This window comes from Arvicanthis niloticus, chromosome 2, assembly GCF_011762505.2.
Source record: "Arvicanthis niloticus isolate mArvNil1 chromosome 2, mArvNil1.pat.X, whole genome shotgun sequence".
NCBI classification, from domain to species: Eukaryota; Metazoa; Chordata; class Mammalia; order Rodentia; family Muridae; genus Arvicanthis; species Arvicanthis niloticus.
In genome coordinates, this window is record NC_047659.1 from 99,490,575 (window position 1) to 99,511,903 (window position 21,329).

Consider the following 21,329-nt stretch of genomic DNA (forward strand, 5'->3'; position numbering starts at 1 on the left):
CAAGTGTTGTAACCTTAAAAGTGCTCCTTTGTCTCTTTCAACCACAGCAGGCAGCCCAGCTCTTTTGGTCTGAGAAACTGCATGCTCACCAGCCTCAAATGCTCTGTAGCACAGCAGGGATGCTTGTTCTCCACTTTCCATCCAGGACTCTAATTAACTGAATATGAAATTAAAAGGTTTGGACTTCATGCCTTATATGTTGAGTGTCATCTGTAAAAACCAAGTTTTCCTCCTGGCTCCAAACTCCTAAATAACAACTTGCAAGCAACTATTCTCTTCTCTCTGTGGGTCAGCTCCTCCCCAGCCTGCCTCGAGCCTAGAATGTCCCACCTTCTATTCCTGCCTCAGCTACAGGCAAATCAGCTTTAACTGACAGGTATTGCATCCATACAGTACACAGGTTTTCTCTGTACACACATGCACCCATACATCAGTTAGAGAATCAGTGACATATCAAAGTAATGACATTGCCAAAGTCCAACTTAACAATTTAATGAGTTTATTGGGGTCACTTTTTAAGAGTAGGAGTTTGTGTTGTTCTAGGAGCAGAAACGACTCAAAAGCAGCTATATAACCAAAGCCCACCTCAGCATGGATAACAACTCTACATTAACTTGCAGGCTGCTTGACTAGTCAGGGAATCTCCTCTCCCAGGCAGCCAGGCCTCCTCTGTCCCTTTCTGTCCTGTTCCCATACAGTTTCATTACTACAACCCTGGGGAAGCACTTTGTGGCTCTTAAGCTTCAGCTTTCCAAGACGTGATGTTTGTTTAGTGTCTTGAGCCTCCCTTTCCCCGTCTTCCTGGAAGGATGCTTCAATCAGAAGGAAATTACCATGTAACAGTAGCTTCTGGCTTTTGTCCTTGTTTTAGGTACCCACCCTCCACTTACGAGGTGACCATGACATCATGACCCAACATGTCTTGAGTTCTTAAAACATGGTCTGCAGCCTCACAAGGCAGAGACTTGAGATGTCTATTAGCTACAGAGAAAAGCTCAGCTAAGCATTGGAGTATAAAAGAACAGGAATTAAGATCTGGCAGGTGCTTATAAATCTTACTAAATTTATTACGAACTTCCTGTTTTAAAATTCTGATATGAATGTTTCAAGGGGAAAAAAAAAGTCTTAAAAGTACACTCCAAAATAGTCTAAAGGAAAAAGAGTGTAGTATTAAAAGTTCACCAAAGACGTGTTTTTAGCTAAAAGACAAAAGCTTAAATAAGATGCTCTATATAATGTCATCAATAGTGATAGACTAAGTCAATGGGAGAGACATCAAGAAAGCACACAAAAGCCCATGTGTTTGCAAAGATGCTTGACTGCTTTACAACATGTCCATAAGCTCTGCCAAAGCTAAGTGCTTTCAGTTCACACTGAGGAGTTGTTTCTGATTCTCTTGGACTCAAAATCCATGCAGGCAGCAGCTGACCAGAGGACGGTTGGGTGTGGCAGACTGGGTAGAGCCCAGAATGGTGACAACTATGATGGAGCAGTGTAGCTCAAGTTTGCCATCTGAGCTCAGTTTGCCTTCGCTCCCACGTCAGACCTTGAGGGAGGAACATAGACGTCAGTACCCTTTGGAGGAAGAATCTAAGCACACCGCTCAATTGTCTGTCTGCTGGACAGTACCTACACTCAAAGCAGCTGCCCCTTGTGTCTCCATTCCACATGTATTGGAAGTGAAGCAATGTCCCGGGTAATCAGCCTTCCCTTGAAGTCACAAGTGCCACTTTTGATACTAGAACACTTAAGGCGTGTTCTAGTAACACTCTGTTCTTCCCTTGACGTGGTTCCCAGGGGCTGGCTGCTGTGTAGGCCAAGACTGGTTCCCACAGGATGGTTTGGAGACTAGTAAATATAGTAGTATCTGATGATCCTAACATGCTGACTCGAGAGCGCTATAATCTCTTCTTGGTGCCTGTCCAGCTGGCCACAGGCCCATCAAGGCTGTTTCCACTGTGTTCAGTCCTCTCTTTCAAGTCCTCCCATGGCAGCCATTAACAATTGGAGAGTGAAAAATAACTTGAACAGTGGGTTCAATATTGATGCAAATTGAATGTTCATTACCACCTGCCATTTAATTGCAATCCTTAATCTAAGAATGACCTTGCTGCAGGCAGGCAGGCAGATGGGCATTACCAAATCCCAGTGGGGCAGTTTCGATTGTTTTTTTTTTCCAGAAACAAGTGGGAAATCAGTGAGTAGGCATTTTGCAGTTCCTACTTGTTCACAGTCCCACTGGTCTGAGAGAAAGCTGTGAGGACAGGTTGAAATGGAATAGAAGGAGTGTCACATGGGACATCATGAGCTGTCCTGAAACTCAGAATACAAAAGCACTTTTCAGACCTTTTAGCTCAAATAGACTGACTTCTGTATTTTAAAATATTTTCTCTGTAGGGCTAATTTTGTATTTTAGGTATTTTGAGCAGGTGTCATGTACTAGCCTGCACAGGCTACAAAAACCAAGTACCATAGACAAGATGGCTTAAGCATCAGAATTTATTTCTTATACTTCTAGGTGCTGAAGTCCAAGACTGTCTGACTGGTTCCTCACAAGGGAATCTCCTTGGCTTGTGAGCAGCTGTGCATGGCTCTCACATGGAACAGAGAGAAAAACATCTCCTTTCTTCTTCTGAACAGGCCATCAATTCTACCAAATAGAGATTCACCCTTAGAGTATCCTTTAGCCTTGGTTACCTCCAAGGAGCTGCAGCCTACACAGCTGCACCAAGGTCAGGGCTTGGGCGTAGTTCGGTACCCTGTGCTGAGCAATTCTTCATTCAAGTAGAAATCTGCTTGAAGTAATGACATCATCCACCACCAGAAGCACAGACTCGTTGTAGAGAAGATAACTGTTATGTAACAGACAACACAGAAACTCTCCCTTGGTAGCAGGAAGTCCACTCTCACGACGTGGCTTTTTAAGTCGTGCACTTCTGAGTACAGAACCTGAACCACTAAAGTTTAAAGGCTTCAAAACTCAGCCTGTCGATATATTCTCTGAAGTCCAAAGCAATCATCAATAGTTTTGAAAACAAACCAAAAATCTTTATTTACAAAAGTGAGTTTTAACTGACGTTTTATACATCATGACAGGTGGACAGCACCAGCGTTATCTGTGATATTTTCAACATGGATTTTAAACACAGTGAGGTGTATGCATCTGAGATCCACTGGTCACAAAATAGAAATGCTTCCTTAACTTTGCTGCCATCAGGATTCTGTGCTGCAGTCGGTTTTGGGGGCGGGTTTATGCCAGTACTGGTCACATGACCATCGGCTGTGGATTCCCAAGCAGCACAGGAGCCAGTCTTAGCAAAGCTCGGACTGGCATCTTCAGGTGTCTGAACCTGTAGAGGAGTTCAGCAAAGCTTGTGCTCCCTGAAGAGACAGAGATGCAGAAGGATCCATCACTGCACAGCCTCAGCCACACAGCCCTCCCAAGCTCAGCACACAGGAGGTCTTCCTTCTAGATAAAAGCACCCCAGTGGCAATCCCTGAAATTTTAATTTCTTACAATTTAAGAATTTAAATGTATCCATTCTGTACTTTAGAAATTAACCACTGTGAAAACTTTTGTGTACACTAAATTCAATTAACCTCAATTACTATAAGTGATTTTGAAAACTGATTTTAATACTTGATTTTTGATCTTTTACAACCAATCAACCTCCACAGACTGAAGACTGAGAGTTGATCTACTGCCTCTTGCTCTTGGTTCCACAGATTACACATAAGTCACTGGGAGTGAGGCCTGGACATCCAGGGATTTGGACACTACCCAAATGACTCTGTTTGTCTACCAAGATCTAGAGCCACAGCCTCTGGTGGAAGCATGGGCATCACCAAAGAGTCTTTTAAGTGTCTTCATCCTTTCCTTCCCAACCCCATATCCCAGCAGCTCGGGTTACATTCCTTCCTGTTTTTCTGCATGTTGGCTGTTGTTTTTGTTTTACTTTTTATCATTCTTCAGTGTTTACTTTCTTATTTGAATAAGAACAGGGTGGGGAGCAAAGAAAAAAAATAGAGGGGAAAAAGGTAGATAAGAATTTTGCCCAGCTAGACACCAGGGAGAGACAGCTATTTGGCTTGTGGCAAAGTATGAACAACATACTTTCAGGAGTGTAGAAGCAACCTGAGGCAGCACAAATGTAACTACCAGCCAGCCTGGGCCTGGGGCTGCATTAGCATGGCAGCTTGTGTGCCTGTAAACAGTAGTTGCTGTTACTGTTATTTTTTGCTGAGACAGAGTCCTGTGTGGGCCAAGGCCAGCTCCTATCTCACTCTATACCCAAGGATGGCCTTGAACTCTTTCCCCTCCAGGGAACTTCTGATTTCCAAGTGCTTAAATTATAGGTGTGGGCTACTATGCCCTTGGGAGGTGGGGGAAACTGTTATTGTATGCCACATACTGAATTTCACCCACTTCATTTTCATTGCTGGGTACTTCATGTTCTTTAACGGCTTTGATCTGGGTACAGTTATACAAGGAAATATACATGCAGTTATGCTCATAGATCATATTTTATGATCAAAGAATCACAATTTATGTTGATTCTTTGAGATTTGTAAGGTGTGACCACAACACTGTATAGTCCAGAGGTAATTTACTTCCTGTAACTGAGGCTCCTAAATTCTACTAAGAAGCGGTGGGACAGGCACTAGTAAACAACTGGCAGGTGATCTTCTAGTCCACTTGCAAGCTCTTCCCTCCAGGGAATTCCTTTATATGCAATTTTTTTGGCCAGTAACTTTTAAAATCAGAAGCTCCCTCCGGTACTTTCAGCACAATCCGTTTCTCTCTGAGATACATCTTGCAAACTCTGGCTCCCTTGGTCTCTCTATACCCTCACGTCTCTCCCACAACTCAAGGAGTCTTCCTGGCAATATATGGGTTCCCTTTCCCTACCATAGTCGAGAAACTCCCAAACAATTCCAAACCTTTAACTGCTATCTTATGCATTTGACTAACTTTTTGTATTTGTTTCCATGGAAAAGGCCACAAAATATAAGCAATTCCTCATAGTCATAACTAGGTCTGTTTATACTACATTTTTCTCTGAGGTTTCCTAAATCACATAAACAAAAATGCCATTAATCTAAAAGTGACTACACATTAACAGAACAATCTTCTCCTTCTAAAAATAATATTTTTTCACTCTTAATTAAAGGGTAGCAATTTAAATGTGACATAAATAAATCAGGTTGTTTTACAGACAAACTTAGTGCCTGATTCCATAACGGACATAGCATTCAATCAATAGCTTTGAAGTTTTAGGGTAACAGAGACTGTGATTACATAAACCTTTTAAAAACTGGGAAACCTTATAAAGTTATAAGAAAAATAAAGTAAGTTCTGTAAATATAGCTCAGTGGCAGACTGTTTGACCACCATGCCCAAAACTTTGAGTTCGATCCAAATAACTTAAGTATATAGAGAGATGTCATTCATATATGGAATAACATACACATTTAATTTATAGTTGACTCTAGAAACATCTGTTTTCAGAGGTAAACGTACATGGTTTGTTCTACTTTCAGAGAGCATTCCCAACAAACACAATCATGAACAAAGCTGAGTACTGCATTAGAGAAGTTGGCTGACAAGCATTTCTCCCTAACTAGACACTAATGAGGAACAAATACTGAAAGGAGGCCGAGATGGGGTTACCTTCCAGTCCCAGGGGTGGCAAGTGTCGTGGTGCTGGCACAGAGTGGTAGACAAGGAAGCAGGCCAGCATGCTTAGCTGAGACTTCTCAACAGGCTGTCCACTAAGGTAGGCATGCACACACACATCCCCTCCAGCTGTGAAAGGACACAAAAGGAATTGAATAGATGAGGGACAGAGAGGAGAGAGATGGGAATGATTACTTTTGCTACTTTTTCATCAAGTGCATAAATAGACCTTGGCACAAACCAGGCGGTGCTGCACAGGTACAGACGCTAGGGGAGCTTGAGCTGCTTACCCAGTTTACTGTGCTGAAGAAGTGAGGAAATACACTCAAACACAGGTAATTACAGGATAACAGATACCCACTGTCAAATCTTTTCTTCCAGTGTAATATTCAAGGAGACTGATTTCAACCCAGGACTAGAATTTATTTATTCTTAGCAGGAGATGACCACTTCCTATCAGAGTGCTTCTGAAAGTTTAACACAGCTCACATTTCTGGTGTGAAAAGTCTGGAGTACAGGCAGGAAAACGCACATGTAACATAGTGCAAGCAAGCACTGCTGCTGCTCAGGAACCATGCTTTGCGAATACCAGCCTAGAACAACCAAGGCAGTCCTATCCTTGGACACAGTGGTCAGCTGAGGACAAGTGACTGAGGACAAGTGACTGAGATGCAGCTTAGGTCACAATCAAGATACTTAACACATCTGCTTCTGGGATAGGGGTGACCCCATCTTCATGCCATAGTTCCTAAAAATATCTCCTTTCTTTCTCTGAGCCTCAGGAAAATCTGGAGGAAAAGATTGTTGATTGTTTTATAGTACCACAAGGGGACAAGTGAGGACAGCAAATGGAACTTCAGGGGTAAAAGCTGAAGGTCCAGCAGTTAATGAATCGAGTCTCTTAACCCTGTCTTAACTGTCCACCTTTAGTAATCCGAGCTTACCACCGCTGGCCTCATTATTTCAGTTCAGTCTTCTGTTACAGACATAAGACATTTGAACCAAAAAGGAAAATTTGAGAGAATAAAAGAGATAAAGATATCTAGAAAACTGAATTCACCAAGTGTCCTGAAGAACCAGAAACCAACTAGGTCACTATGCTAAGACTGCCTGACACTGCCAAATAGATTTTACATTCTAAGATGCTTGTCATGAGACTTTGCTAAGACTCAATGGGACACTTCTCAATAGCAAAGGCCTCCTACAGGTACTGAAACACCAAACCCAATGGGAAGAAAACACTGACATTTATTATATGACATTTTCACAAAGGAGGGGGGATTTAAATGTCTATCAAAACATTTCAAAGTTACACATAACTGTGTCCTTCATTTGCTCGTCACAAGCCTCTTTACAGTCAGAAACTTAATTCCCAGTGTCACAGCAGGACAGCTTAAATACCGAAGCAAGAACTGTTAGAACCATGACTAGGGTTTGTATGTACTGAAAGCAGATCACCGTCAGATTCTTGGTGCAAGGACTTGAATAAATTGAAAGGAATATAAAGATCCAGGTGCTGACTGCAGAAAGTCAACCTCAGGTACAAGTGACATAAAATGTATTCCCACAACCACATCCCTCATGTGCGTCAGCCTGAGTAACTTGATAGCTGCCTTCTTTCTCAAGTTAGCACTTCCCCTGGCAGAAAGCCAGGCCACAGATGCTCGAGGACAGCACTGACTCAGTCAGTACGTCCTTTCCTAGAGCAGGTAAGTGCATTTTTTCTTTTAAAGACATTGAAGTACATAACCAGACTTTGACTCCTCAAAAATCAAGCTATAGATCATGCTCAGGTTTACCTTGTTTGCCAATGGAAACTGTTAAGAAGCCTCAGGTGAGTTACTCTTTAAGCACAAGGACGCAGTACCACCATACCTTGTAGCCACTGGTCAAGGGTGGCATCAACAGTGCACTTCACCACAGGGAGGAACTCAGAGTTTATAAAGAGCCCTCGCTTAGGATAGGTCTGCTGCCTTTCCTGGTGGCTTCGTGAACCGAAAAACTCTAATATCAACTTTATCTGCCAAAGATCAGATGTGTCTGACATGTCTCTCTTTTTAAGACTTCTTAGAGCCTGTGAGAAGAAACAAAAAGAACAGTCTATTTAATCAAATGGTAAGATAATCATGTTGTCTTCAGGGTATGTTCCAATATGGCTGACAAGATCAGCAAGGGGCTATGGAGATTCATGGGGTCCCTCGCCCGTGTAGCTCACTCTCTTTAACATGAGGGCAATTTCCAAGTAAAAGCAACAAATGTCAAGTTCATTCTTGGCTCAGCAACACTGAATAATGAAGACCCCCCTATACACTGGGGAAGAAGTTGAGGTACAATGACACAGCAGGGACAGACAGGAATCCCAGTGAGGCCTAATCACTGATCACACTGATGTTAAGAATCACCAATAAAGGTACCATGGCTACCACCAGGGGAGACATTCATCAATGAGACTATTCTAGATGGTGGAGGGGTGAGGGTACCCAAAGTTTTTAAAGAGAAGAGAATATTTAACCAGCAACCAAGAAACCTAACTCAGCTGCTATGAGAGAGGCAGCAGGCAGAGCACCAGCGCAGCACCGTGGTCACTCTCTGCAACTGCGAGAGACGATCCACACAGTAACAGCACTCTGGCCCTGTGCTTCTGCTGGAATGTACAACACTACACACTGTGATTTTCCTGCCTGGGGAATTATTTCTTGCCTAAATGTTTTTACCACTCAGCTATCCACAAAATTATTTTTATCATCAAAGATTAGTTCTTGGCTTGAGACAGAATCCCAAATGCCAATCTATAAACTCTTTGTATTTATTTACTGCAGAATTCTTAAAACTATGGGTTCTGGATCTTGTCCACCAGACTCCAACTTAGAGGTATAGAACAGGATTTGAAGATCTGCATTTTAAGATTCCCTAGATTAATTTTAGCCAGGTTAGAAAACTACTGGCCAAGCTTAGCTGTAAACATGGGAATGAAGAACTCTGCGACTGTGAGAGAGCTCTATTAGTAGCCACTACGATGAGAAGGTCAGCACTTTAGCAAAGCTCTCAGGCATTATGTCCCTGTTAGGCACTTACAAAATATCAAGAGAATCAACATGAACCCCATCTCCCTAAATCACCAGCTTCTGGTTCTAAACTGCCTGCAGACTTGGCCAAGGAGGCTGTCGTTCAAACACCAGGGCACATAGTGCTTACCTGCTACTCATTTGTGGTCTTCCTATGAAGAAAGGAGGCAAGAAATAACACAGGAAGACTAAAGCAAGAAAGGAAATGATCTCTCCCTCCCCAAACCAAGGGAAGAAGACAGAAAGGTAGCCTTCCAGAGGGCACTTCTGCTAGTACCAAGTCCAGCCTTTGGGCATCAGCATAGAGCTATCAACTAGAAATGGTTTCTTGATAAGATGTCTAAAAGCAAAACAAGAAACTGAAAACAATACATAGGGAACTTCCTACACTGTGTAGTAAGTCATTTGAAGTACACCATCAATTGCATTAGAATGCAAATAATTTTGGAATATACCTGATCCATTGCTATGTAGGCAGGCAACATCTCTGGGGTTTCCTGAGCAACACACTCATAAAGTATAGAAGAAAAGAGGTCCAGAATCTCCTGTTTCTATGGAAAAGCACAATTATTTTGTAGCACATCAAAGCATATCACAAAATCAAGTCAAGAAACAACCATGTATTAGCTACTAATAGCTCATTCTGAAGCTCTACGGTAAACAGTGTAAGCAGTTCATCTCTTAAGAAAGTCATAGTCCACGCAGTGTTACAACAGCAATGAAAACCCAGAAAGAATGGTGAGGTAGTGTTGGGAGCCGACTCCTAGCAGAAAGCAGCTATCATCTTTGCAATCATCTTTGCAACCATCTCAGACCGTATACCCTGACAAGAGACTTGTTTTGCAAGCAGCCCACAACAGCTGAGCACACTCTGATAAACATCTTGTTTTTCTCACATATCTTGTTTTGTTGTTTAGTGCCCCCAGTGGCAAGGCACACGTGGTAAAGTGTCTTCAGTTGTGTTCCCCTGCTTGTCCACGGAGGTAAGGCACGTGGTAAAGTGTATATATACCCATGATTTCCTTTTACTAAATGAGACTTGAACAGATTCTCTGTCTTGTCTCCATTCTTCACATCTCTTGCCCCTCCATCCCCACTCTCTCTCTTATTAGACCCTGTTGACTGACCCCTTCGGACTGGGTCATATGGCTCCAAACATAGGGTGCAGACCAGAACACCTGGCCCCCAATCGTGGAGCAGTGTGGGGTCGGGACAAGGTAGCAGCATGTGATCTGGTAGATTAATGATCAATCTAGGGTTAAAAAAAAAAAAAAAAAAGCTTCGAGAACACCAGAGGTGAGCCTCCAGTAGGCTGGGATTGGGATCCAGGCAGGCAATGTAGCACCAGCAGAGAGGTAGGAGTAAACAACACCCAGGAAAATAGAGTTCTCAAGAGTCAAATACACAAGGGAGCCAGGAAGAGAGGAAGACATGGTAGTGGCAACAGAAGGCACAGGTTTTATCAGCAATATCTCTAACACATGTAAAGGATGTCATCAATCTCAAAGGCAGACATGAATACTACAGGTGACTTTGGTTGTCTATTGATAGAACTAACCAACTTATCCTGGTGCCCAGCAAACAATCTAATACTTACTGGACCCATGCTCACAGTCGGCTTGCAGAAATATTCAGCAAATGACAGAAGTGCTGGATCAGAAGTGAAGGATGAAATTGTTTCTGGCTAAAAAGAAAAAGCCCTCTTTAAATGAGATAACCAACTATTACTTCCCTTTCTGCTCAATGGTGAGGCCTGTAGTTACAAGAACTCTACCCCTCCTTTCACACAATGAATGGTCCCACAAGACAAAACAAGCTAGAGCTTTGTCATCCTGTTTTGTTAGGAAGTTACACGCTTTTGCGAAGGTAATATGAAGTATTGATTTACCAGAAGGTCAATAATAAACATGTCTTCTTTTTTATAAACTACCCACAAAAGGCTCTCCTCCCTCCCTGCCTCCCTCCCTCCCTCCCTCCCTCACCGTCTAACTAAAAAGCCTGCTTAAAAGTACAAACATTTAGCCAGGCACTGCTGGTGCATGCCTTTAATTCCAACACTAGAGGCAGGTGGCTCTCTGACTTCAAGGCCAGCCTGGTCTACAGAGTAAGTTCCAGGACAGCCAGGGCTACACAGAGAAACCCTGTCTCAAGAAACAAACAACAACAACAACAACAACAACAACAACAAAACCCCAAATAGTATAGAAGAGTAAAGAAAAAGGAGTCTCACTTAAGTGAGCTTCCAAAACAGGATGATTACTATAACCCTTCATGCCTGAGGTCCTTGGCGGAACTGGAATCACACAGACAGAAAGACAAGGGGCAGCTGCCTAGGGCTAGTTGAGGAAATTAATGTTAATAGAGACAGGTTAAGTTTTCAAGTTGTAATTGTTCTAGTGATGGCTACATAAAAACATTTCACATTTAAAAACAGCTAAGGTACTAACTCTACTTTGTGTGTGTGTGTATTTTACTACAATAAAAAAATAGTAGAAAAAAACTGTTGGTATAGCACTTAGTTTTTGAAACTAAAAATGGAATACTTTAGTTTTGGTTCCTATTTTAGTCCTGAACTCCCAGAAGGCAAGACACTGACCTGTCCTGTAATTTTTATATACTTTTAATATTCAAATATAAGCTCAAACTTACCTATAAATTGGATTAGCTTTTCATATAGGATCTAATTTTTAGAAAAAGAAATAGTGCCAACTTAAGCCAAAAAAAAAAAAAAAAATCTTCAAAATATTTCAGCAACAATGCACACTTGACATCAAAGCTGGAAGTTTTATATATTTACTGTGAGAAAGGATCAGCGTCAATGACAGATTCAGATGAGATGTAGGTTGAACTCAGGAATAACGAGAGTGAAAGTCTGTGGCCCCTTGGCTGCTGAGCGACACATCTTTGCTTTTATGGCCTGAGACCCAGGTACTCAGAGGCTCCTCAACAAACGTCTCCCCTGAACTCTTAAAACTGAGATTAAATGCCCAAGTTTAAAGCTAGATGTGTTACAGAACACATTCTCTCTCTCTTTTTTTTTTTTTTTTTGGTTTTTCGAGACGGGGTTTTTCTGTATAGCTCTGGCTATCCTGTCCTGGAACTCACTCTGTAGACCAGGCTGGCCTCAAACTCAAGAAATCTGCCTGCCTCTGCCTCCCAAGTGCTGGGATTAAAGGCGTGCGCCACCACCGCCCGGCCAGAACACATTGTTAATGACAGAAATGAATTCTACAACACAGAATATGCACTGAACCTTTCACAGCAATGACCTTTAACTCACGCTTCAACTATTTCTTCATTTTAAACACTACTGTAGCTGAGTACTAGGAAATAATAAACTAAAAAGCAAGACTCAAATTGTCATCATTTCCTTTTCATCAAGACTAAAGAAACAAATGTGGTTTAAAAATGGGTTTCCCCCCCAATGGCGTACAGCCAAGCATGGTGGTGTTTGCCTATAATCCCAGCACTCAGGAGACCGAGGCAAGGAAATCACATAATGAGGCCAGGCCTGGGTTATAGCTGAGTAATAGAACATTTAATGCTGGCATGCATAAAGTCCTGGGGTCAATCTCCCACACTGCAAAACAGAGACAGAGAGCCAAGGGGAGCCAGAAGAGGTGATGCCAACCTGGTCAACATACTGAAACGCTAGTGCTAACATACAAATTCATTCTCTCTTTGAGGGACTAATAAGTAAAATAAACCAAATCTTGCTTGTAGTGTGGAGGGTTTTTTATAGGTGGCACTAAACACAAGTCTTACACAGAATACTAGCAGGCCATTCCTAGTTTATTATAGGTGTCACATAAGAAAGCAAGAGATACCATGGTCCATTTAGCTTTACAATCTGCAGCAATCAGATGCTAGTGAAACGCAACACTACCTTGAAAGCCCGGGCTTCGGAGTTCCTATTAGCAACAGTCTGTGCCAACAAACTCTGCCACCCCATTGGGTCCTCTTTGTAGGAGAGCTGGCCTGCCCTGAGCTTTACATATAAAACTCCATCCTTGGAAAGAATGGACCTGGAAGGAAAAAAAGATGATTTTATGGGAGGTATTAGTAGTTCTCTACTGAAGTTGGTGTTTTCCAGTGCCACTTTTACAGGAGAGGAAGTTGTCCCTAATCTCTGGGAGAATTATTAACTCTGCACAAAATGACTGCGTGCACATAAGTGAGGGTAGGATGCATCCCCACTTTTCTGTGATGTTTAGCTTCACGAACTTGTTCTGTGAGAAGGGATTCCACCTGTTCAAGATGGAGCCTCTCAGGATCTTACCTAACACTGCTGATTTCTGCATCCCTAGCAATATGCCTAAGACACTGAAAGTACTAAGATCTAGTAACTGTTTTGCAGTAGAAAGAAAATACTAATCAATCTAAGACAGAGTAAATAGAAATTAGCTACTAAACAATAAGAAGATATAACTGGAACCAGACTATGAAACTTTGATATGCTTGTCAAAACTTTCTGTGAACTTTAATGACATGTTGAGTAATTATTTGGATATACTTTATTCTATGGGAGAATATACTTTATTCTCCCATAGCCTTATGTTAGTTGTAACAAAACAACAGTACAAAGAAATAACAGATGTCTGACAGGCATCAGATGTTATAAAGTCCCCTTTACACTAAATCTTACAGTACCCATTACTATCTAATGCTGAGTCAGTTCTAATTTCTCAATGAACGTGTGTAAACATTTACCATTTGACTTTCAAATTAAATCTTTTACATTCTAAAACAAATCCCACTTCAAAGATATAGACCACATTGTTCAACATACCATATATACTGTCATGCATGAAACCAGAGTAACACTACCCAGATACTACTCTAGAACCCACCTCCCTGTAGACTGCTATGCACTGCTGGAAAGGGTAAAGTGAGAACTCAGTATACTTACCTCAAGTGCTGTTCTCCCTTGCTTAAATCTATGAGCAGTTCCCAGTATCTTGGCCCTTTAACTTTCATCTGCAGGGACAATTGCAAGCATAATCACCTCAAAGCTGGCAAACTGAGCAAGCTTCTTAGAGGGAATAGTGACTCACTGCAGTGAGCCACCTATAAGTTAAAGAGATCTAATTGCCTGTGAACTATCCAAAAGGCATGTGAACCACGTGAAAGGACACAGACTATCAATAAAAACCTCTAAGATAAGACTTCCTCTGGCCTTCATGAATATTCCTCCTGTAGTTCCTCTTTCTTAAACAGGAGGACCTTTACAGATACGCAATTGTTTCAATTTGCCCCCTGGGTAAAACTCTAAAGCCACACCAACTTACCTGCTTTAGAAGATGAAGTTCTGGAAGAAGGGTTGGAGCCATCAGTTCTTCTTTGGTCTGTTCATACCACTGAGTGCCCTTTACAAAGGTAAAACACAGCCAGCATGGGCCAAATGGTCACCTGTGACTCTCCTTGCTCATGGTCTGCATGTAGCTATGAAACAGTATAACTCCTCTAACAGTCTTTGCTTGGCAGTGCTAGACTGAGTCCAGGGCCTGGTGCATGCCAGGCAGGTAGTCTAGAGCTGAGATGCAGCTAAATCCCTAATTAATACTCAAGCCTACATTCTACTATGGAGCGGAGCATTCGTCACCCTCAACACCTTGGTGGCTTGCCCTTCACTGGGCAGCAATGCCAAAGCGCTATGCTTCTACAGCATGGGTTTATACATGAGCCCCATTTTTCAGCCTAGTTTGCTCAGTGACAGTTGCCCCAAACTCTTCAGTTAGATAAGAGCACTCCATACAGCCCTCTAAATCTCACAATGGCAGCACTGCACTCACGCCCAGCCACTTGTTTCCGTCAGGAATGACATCATCATCACACTTTGACATCTCAAAGTGTAGCATATTTTGATGAACAGAAGTATTCAATAATGTGGTACAGACTACATGATTTGTGTATGATACCAATGAAAGATAAATTCAGAATATACAAATACAAAATTTGGGGATTTTGAATGTTCAACAGAACCAAACTTTAAGAATCATTATAAACCAAACTCACTTTGCAGAACACTAAAATTAGCCACATTGAAAGATAGAAAAATTTAAGTTGACCCCCTGAACCCTGCCCATAAAGCAAAGACATAAAAATCAGTAAGTCAAGCACTGTGGCGCCTCAGTTCCAGGAAATTAGCTGACCACTCAAACAGATGGCCCTAACTAACAACAGCCCTGAGACAAATGGTATCAGGATGCTATAGGCTTGAGATAAGCCTGACCCACCTTGAACCGGTGTATATGATAAGAGTGTAACTAGTCTGAAATAGCCAATTATAAAGTGGCCTGCCATCCACCTTAGGAGTTTGAGTTCAAATGAACCAATGACCTGTATCCCTTCCTTCCCCCTCCCCTATTCCTCGTAGCTTGTGGTTTCTTCCTTTATAAGCTGTAAGAATTCGTTACTAGCTGCTGGTTTCCTCTACTCCTGCATGGGATATGAGTGAAGGAAGCCCTAGCATGCTGGTGGTATAAGTAAACCTCCTGCTGTTGCATCAAGCCGTGTTTCTTGTGAGTGACTTGGGGTGCGCCTGCAGTTCTCCATGGGGTCGTGAGGTCCCCTTCGTTTGGGCTTTACAACATAAAGATACTAGCAACATTTTCCAATAATCAGCTCTAAGGACAAAGGAACAGCTGATAATGCCAAAAGTTATACACAAATAAGAGAGCGAGCCATCCTGGCAATGAGCAGCAACTTAGGAAACTTTGGGTTTTATGACTACTCAACTATTCATCACCTTTTGCTAAAATGCTCTTAAAATAATCGGACCTGCAAAGATGACAGGAAGAGTTAGCTACCTTGTAAGTAACTTCTATAAGAGCATAGCAGGGTGTGTTTGTATCCACATCCACAGGTACCAGGAGCCTTGGTTCTGCAGCTAGCACATAGAGGTGGCGAAGGGCCTGGAGATGATACCTGTGCACAAAAACCAGAGAAGTGAAGAAACCAGTGACATGAAGAAGCCTGACAATCATCACTGCTGACGGGCTACACAAAGCTAGGGTAGTAAATATTTTCCTACGAAGAGTCTGAAATGAAGATTACAAATTCAATTAACAGTACAGAGAAATTCTAGCTTAAATTTTTTATTATACCGTTTAGGGTGTGTGTATACATGTGATACATGTATGCAGAAGTCATAGGACAACTTTTGAGTTCATTCTTCCCTTCCACCATGTGGCCGTCAGGCTGGAGGCAAGCATCTCTATCTACTGAGCCACCCTGCAGACCCCAAGGGGACTAAGACATCCTAAGAAACTACTTATGTAATCTTTGATCCAAGAATTCTTTATCTGAGTTCATGGTAAAAATGTTTACAAGAAAGTAACAATTGTCTTAACAGGAAAGAATTTACTAATGGTGGCCTAAACACCGATTTAAAAGATTTAACTAGAGAGCTAAGTTCAAAAACAAAGCAATAGTCCATGAAAGTAAAGCAGACCTCAGCAAACAGGCTAAGATGCATGAGACTCACCGGTTATCAGTGCTGTGGGCCGGGAAATGTGGGTAAAGAGCACAGAGAAGGGCAGCGATGGACGAGTTGGATGTGCTCAAAGAGTACCTGCAGAGCAAATTCAGTGGGACAGACACTATTAGTTTCCCTGCCCTATCTTCAAGGCATGCTTGTGTAGGAGGAGCTAAGGTGGGAGGAATAAGGAGAGGGAGAGGAGAAGGAAGAGGAGAAGCTAGGAGAGGGAAAGGAGACAATGCCCAGCCTTTCAGAGACAGCGTGGAAGATTGGCAGAGCCATCTCCCATGCTGGCATCTCATGGGTAGCAGGGCTGGTGTTTCTGGCTGGCCATGTCTAGCTGCGGCGCACACGGGCCATGGAACATGGCAGCTGAGCTAGGCAGAGCTGCTGCATCTTAGATAGTCGGCTTGACCGCCAGCCAATTTAAATATTTATTAACAACATGCTTGGCTCAGAAGAGTGGGGTTCTATAAGAAGGTCTACTGGTAAGATGCCATGATAAACAAAGCATATCCTTGGTGGGGTATACATCCCTTTACAGTTAGTCCTTCCATCACTTCCAGACTGACTACTATTCAAAGCAGAAATCATTCTACAAATGCTAAAACAACCCAGGAATTAATAAACAAGGATTACCCTGAAATAGCACACTGAGGATGATGAAGTTTTTTATCACTTTGATAAATCAAAATTCAAAGATAAATATTCATATATTAACATTAGAAACTTGAGGATTAACATAGTGCAGGATGTTATAAATATCAATATTATAGAAAACATATGACAATTTAAAAATAAAACAACCACTAAAATGCAGTGCCAGGGACTGGAGAGATGGCTCATTGCTTAAGAGTTTGTGCTGCTCTTCCAAAGGACCCAGGTTTGGCTCTCCGTGAATTTGTTGGGTGGCTCACAATTGGCTGTAACTCAAGCTCCAGGGGATCTAAACAGGCACCAGTCCTCATGTGCATAAACCCTCACAAAGACAGACAGATAGAAACACACATACACACACAAACACAGAATTAAAAATAAAATATTTTTTAAAAAAGGCAGAAGCTCAGCTAAAGAAAAATGATTGAATCTTAAAGAGAAGCAAGGAGTCACACTATGTGGGGTTACGGCAATGTGACTGTGAGTGTTCATTAAATACAGGTACTTACTTGGAAGAAAATAATTTCAAAAGTTATACAAATTCTTAGAGCTAACATTCCTTTACTTATCCTTGTTGGCTCTTTTAATTTTTATTGCTGTGCTAAGAATTCATAGGTTTGGCCCTGTCCATGATAGGCAAGTGCTTTATGACTGAGCTACAGCCCCAGCCTTTAAGCATTCGTAATTCTAAATTAATAAAAAGAAGCAACCGTCACAAACTATATTAAGAAAGTACACATCTTGCTCATAATCTCTATCTCACAAGACACCACATAAGTTAAGTGCAGCCATAGTTGAAGACAACATGACAAGGGACTTCAACTCTCTGCCACTGGTGCGGTCAATACAGTTCTTATTAATGTTCTATCCAGTTATTTACTATGGAAAATGACACATTCCAACATTTGTATGAAAAAAGCCAACGAGAAAAATGTAGTTTTAAAAGTGAAAAAATAGATCACTTATACAGATCTTTCTCATGAACTCTTTTATTAAAGAACAAGCAAAACAAGACATTTATTACCTTCCTCCTCCCAAAAAGAGAAGGCCCAGAGCCATGTGGTGGGCCAAGTGGAAACCATAGTTCATCTCTCCACCCGTCTTCATGTGCAGGAAGCGACAGAGCTGCAACACCTTCAGGTTCCCAGAGCCAGCCATCACCATGGCAAGAGAGAGCAGGACAACACTCAGGCAGGTTTCAAGGTTGTAAGGCCCAGTCTGGTGACACAAAACATTACTTTACGGTTTTTTCATTACCAAAAATATCTGACATTGGAAAATTACAAATGTTTGTAGTTTTAAAACTAAATCTAGAAAAATAATGCACCACCCACTAAAAACTGATATTATTCCTATAATCATCACTCTCAGAAAATCTTCCTGTACATACAAATAGATTCACAGATGAAAATCAGACACTACTATACATGCTAATGCTTTTAATAATTTATAAGTAATTTTCAAACACATAAAACCTTATACAGAATGATCTTGCTACATCCAATGTATAAGAGCATATGGGTAACTTAAATACTTGGGCATTTTTGGTATTTCTAATTTTTTTCATATTATAAAAACTATTGCATAGGTCTGTGTTGTTAACCAGGATATAAAATCTTGCAGTCTCCTTGTTATCAGAGAAGTAATGTCTAGAGAATGACTGTATACTCACTAGGTGTTTTTTTTTTATTTTTTATAGGACATTTTGGCAGTCAGTAACATGACAGAATATGAAGTATGACAATCCACAAATACTATATACCTCTCATTTATTCTCTTGGTACAGGAATTAGAAATACAGACTAATCATAGTCTCAAGGGTAACCATATTCTCACCTAATTTACTACCTTAAAACCAAAACATAAAGAGACCAGTGCTTCAAACTTTGCTTTAAATTCAAGTAGCAAAGGTAGTTAATAACCTCCAAGTTTCTAGTTTATCTATAAATGTTCTTTGTTTACTTTATTCCTGAACAGAGGAAGGAAAAAAAAATAAGACTTACTACAGAAGCATTGGGTGCAGATAAATAATTCATAAAATCTTTTGCAAATTTATGCTGGAAAAGGAGAAGAAAAATTGAAAGTTAAAAGTAGCATCTTAAGGCGTGGGTTGTAAGACAGAAGGACAACTCACAGCACAGCAGCATGAGCCAAGACAGTCCTCACCAGACAGTTAAATGCTGATAAGTTTTCTGAGCCAGCAAATCGAAAACCCAGAGACAAGCAGGCTCCTGCGATTATGTAGACATGTGCTTGCCTGAAAACAAATAACAAGAAACATAATGTTGTTATTATCCTTTAAAATCCATCATCATCCACTGTCTTGGAATAAAAGTAATAAATATCCATCTTTTACAAACTAATTCACAACTTTCTGTTCTGAGAATGGTGAAGAAGGTCTCTATCCAATCAACAGATCTCTGTGGGTTTCTGCAGAAGACCATGTAACCCTCACCGATGCAGCCTGCCTCTTACATGACATTCTTCATATACTACAAGGAAGGACACTTTTAAAGTGTTCCCTACCAAGGAAAGAATGAAAAAAGACAAAGTACAACTAAATTTTCTTTTTCTTTTTTGGAGACAGGATCTCATGTATCTCACATGAGAGATTCAGAATTACTCAAATCAAGCACTGGTTCTCCTATGTAAGCTGATCTGACAGGTGCTAACATAGTTAACTAATATATTACATTACTTACGACAAGGTTTCCAAATTCAAGTCTTCTGAACAAGGCAATTCAATTTCACTCAGAGAGATACTATTTTCTCTTATAATCTGTCAAGACAGAAAAGCAATAATGTCTGAACACCACTGTTCTAGTTACAAATGTCATGAACTAGCTGTCACGGCTGTATTTATAGAAAATAAACCCCAAACTTAGTGATTTATATATACACGGATAAACTGACTGTAACATTCATATGTACTAGAACTTACCTGTAACATCACATGGGAACAGGTTATTTCAGTTTTGACAGTAGACACTTCCATTGAATCATTTTTAAAATTTGCTTATTTATCTGTTTGGTGTGTGTGGGGGGGAGGGGTTTGCATGTTCAGAGAACGTCTTGTAACTACATTTTTCTCTAACATATAGGCACTCCTGGGCTTAAACTCAGGTCACCAAGCTTGGTAGCAAGAGCCTTTACCAACTCACTGAGCCATCTTGCTCTTTTGGATCTTTAATAGAACATATACCCTGAAGCTTAAAGGCCTGGCTTCAAAGTCCAACTTTAAGGCCACACACAAGTTGCCTGACAGCTCTGTGACTCATCTATAAAGAAACACATGAAGTTAACCCACCGATAACTCTTAGAATTAGTGTGCAGTATACAGGAGTCTTTTGTGTTCACTATAGCTATCCCTATAGAGCTGTATCAGCCATGGTCACAACATCACACTGATTAACTGAAAAGAGCATCACGAAGAATGAGTTGTAAAGAGCTGGAAAGAAAGGCCCTCTAGAGTCTGGTCCTTTGTCATTTTCCTATGGTTTCCTTAAGTTACAAAAAATAAAAACAGGAGAGATCAAACCAGAATCACTTGAAGCAGGTTACAGGTGTACAGCAAATAAGGAAAGCGTGGTGTGTGCTTGTGAGCCCAGCACTCAGGAGGTAGACACAGGAGGATTCCAAGTATCAGACCAGCCAGGTCTTAAAATAAATTTATCAGTAAAATTAACACATTTAGGGGAAAAAAAAAAAAAGAATGTTTGAGTGTGGGAGGATGAGTGTTCAGAGAAGCAGTATATGGTACACAAGTCTGCTTCTGTAGGCATGTCACCAGTCATGTGATATTAAATGTAAATAGTACATTCAATTATGTGTTCCATGGTACAGAAATTTTATCTTAATAGAAAAATGAAAATAAATATTGGTATCTAGTTAATGTTCCACATATTGAGATATTAGGGAGACATTCATTACTGTTTACAACTTAAAAATGTATTTAAAATTATCAATAAAATAATGGAATAGGTAAGCCAATAGATATACAATTAAACAAGTTTATACAATAAAATGTTAACTATATAATCTATAAGTAACATTGTGTTCATATAAAGTCTATTCATATTTTAGTTTTAAAATACACAGAGCATGGAGGGGAAACAAGGCAGGACACACAACAGCTAGTTGCAATACTGATTCTAAAGTCTTACAACAAAGGAGGCTGCTTGCTTTTAACTAATATACTCGACTTATTTAGAATATATGGTAAAATTGCCAATTTCATAAACAAAGTCTTAGTAATCTTAGAGTAAGAATATCAAAATAGTTCTTTAGAGTATTCCATACATATAATTTTAAACAGCACAATTTCAAAGCTTCTGAAGACAAAAAGAAGGCTGAAAGGTCTGTGGTCAGTATAATTTTTTTTTGCATTTTGTGACTGCTTTTCATGTGCATGTGCACCTGGCGTGTGACATGTATATGTGCGAGCTTGTGT

The 21,329-nt window shown here is 40.8% G+C and overlaps 1 protein-coding gene across 2 annotated transcripts in view; it reads right to left on the minus strand.

Annotated features, from left to right (window-relative positions):
• Nucleotides 1-482: 482 nt before the first annotated feature.
• Anapc1 (anaphase promoting complex subunit 1) overlaps nt 483-21,329 on the minus strand; it is a 76,333-nt gene continuing 55,486 nt past the window's right edge. Inside the window, exons 35-48 of one of the 2 annotated variants that reach the window (XM_034494437.2) lie at nt 19,582-19,658; nt 19,046-19,136; nt 18,883-18,936; nt 17,904-18,097; nt 16,229-16,315; nt 15,552-15,669; nt 14,031-14,108; nt 13,652-13,719; nt 12,629-12,767; nt 10,340-10,426; nt 9,198-9,293; nt 7,553-7,751; nt 5,672-5,806; nt 483-3,381 (exon numbers count right to left, since the gene is read on the minus strand). In XM_034494437.2, the coding sequence (XP_034350328.1) occupies nt 3,266-3,381; nt 5,672-5,806; nt 7,553-7,751; nt 9,198-9,293; nt 10,340-10,426; nt 12,629-12,767; nt 13,652-13,719; nt 14,031-14,108; nt 15,552-15,669; nt 16,229-16,315; nt 17,904-18,097; nt 18,883-18,936; nt 19,046-19,136; nt 19,582-19,658 (1,539 nt within the window). In that variant the 3' untranslated portion in view covers nt 483-3,265. Of the gene's footprint in view, nt 3,382-5,671; nt 5,807-7,552; nt 7,752-9,197; nt 9,294-10,339; nt 10,427-12,628; nt 12,768-13,651; nt 13,720-14,030; nt 14,109-15,551; nt 15,670-16,228; nt 16,316-17,903; nt 18,098-18,882; nt 18,937-19,045; nt 19,137-19,581; nt 19,659-21,329 lie in introns of those variants that run through there. The other variant, XR_013108796.1, reaches the window with a different exon arrangement.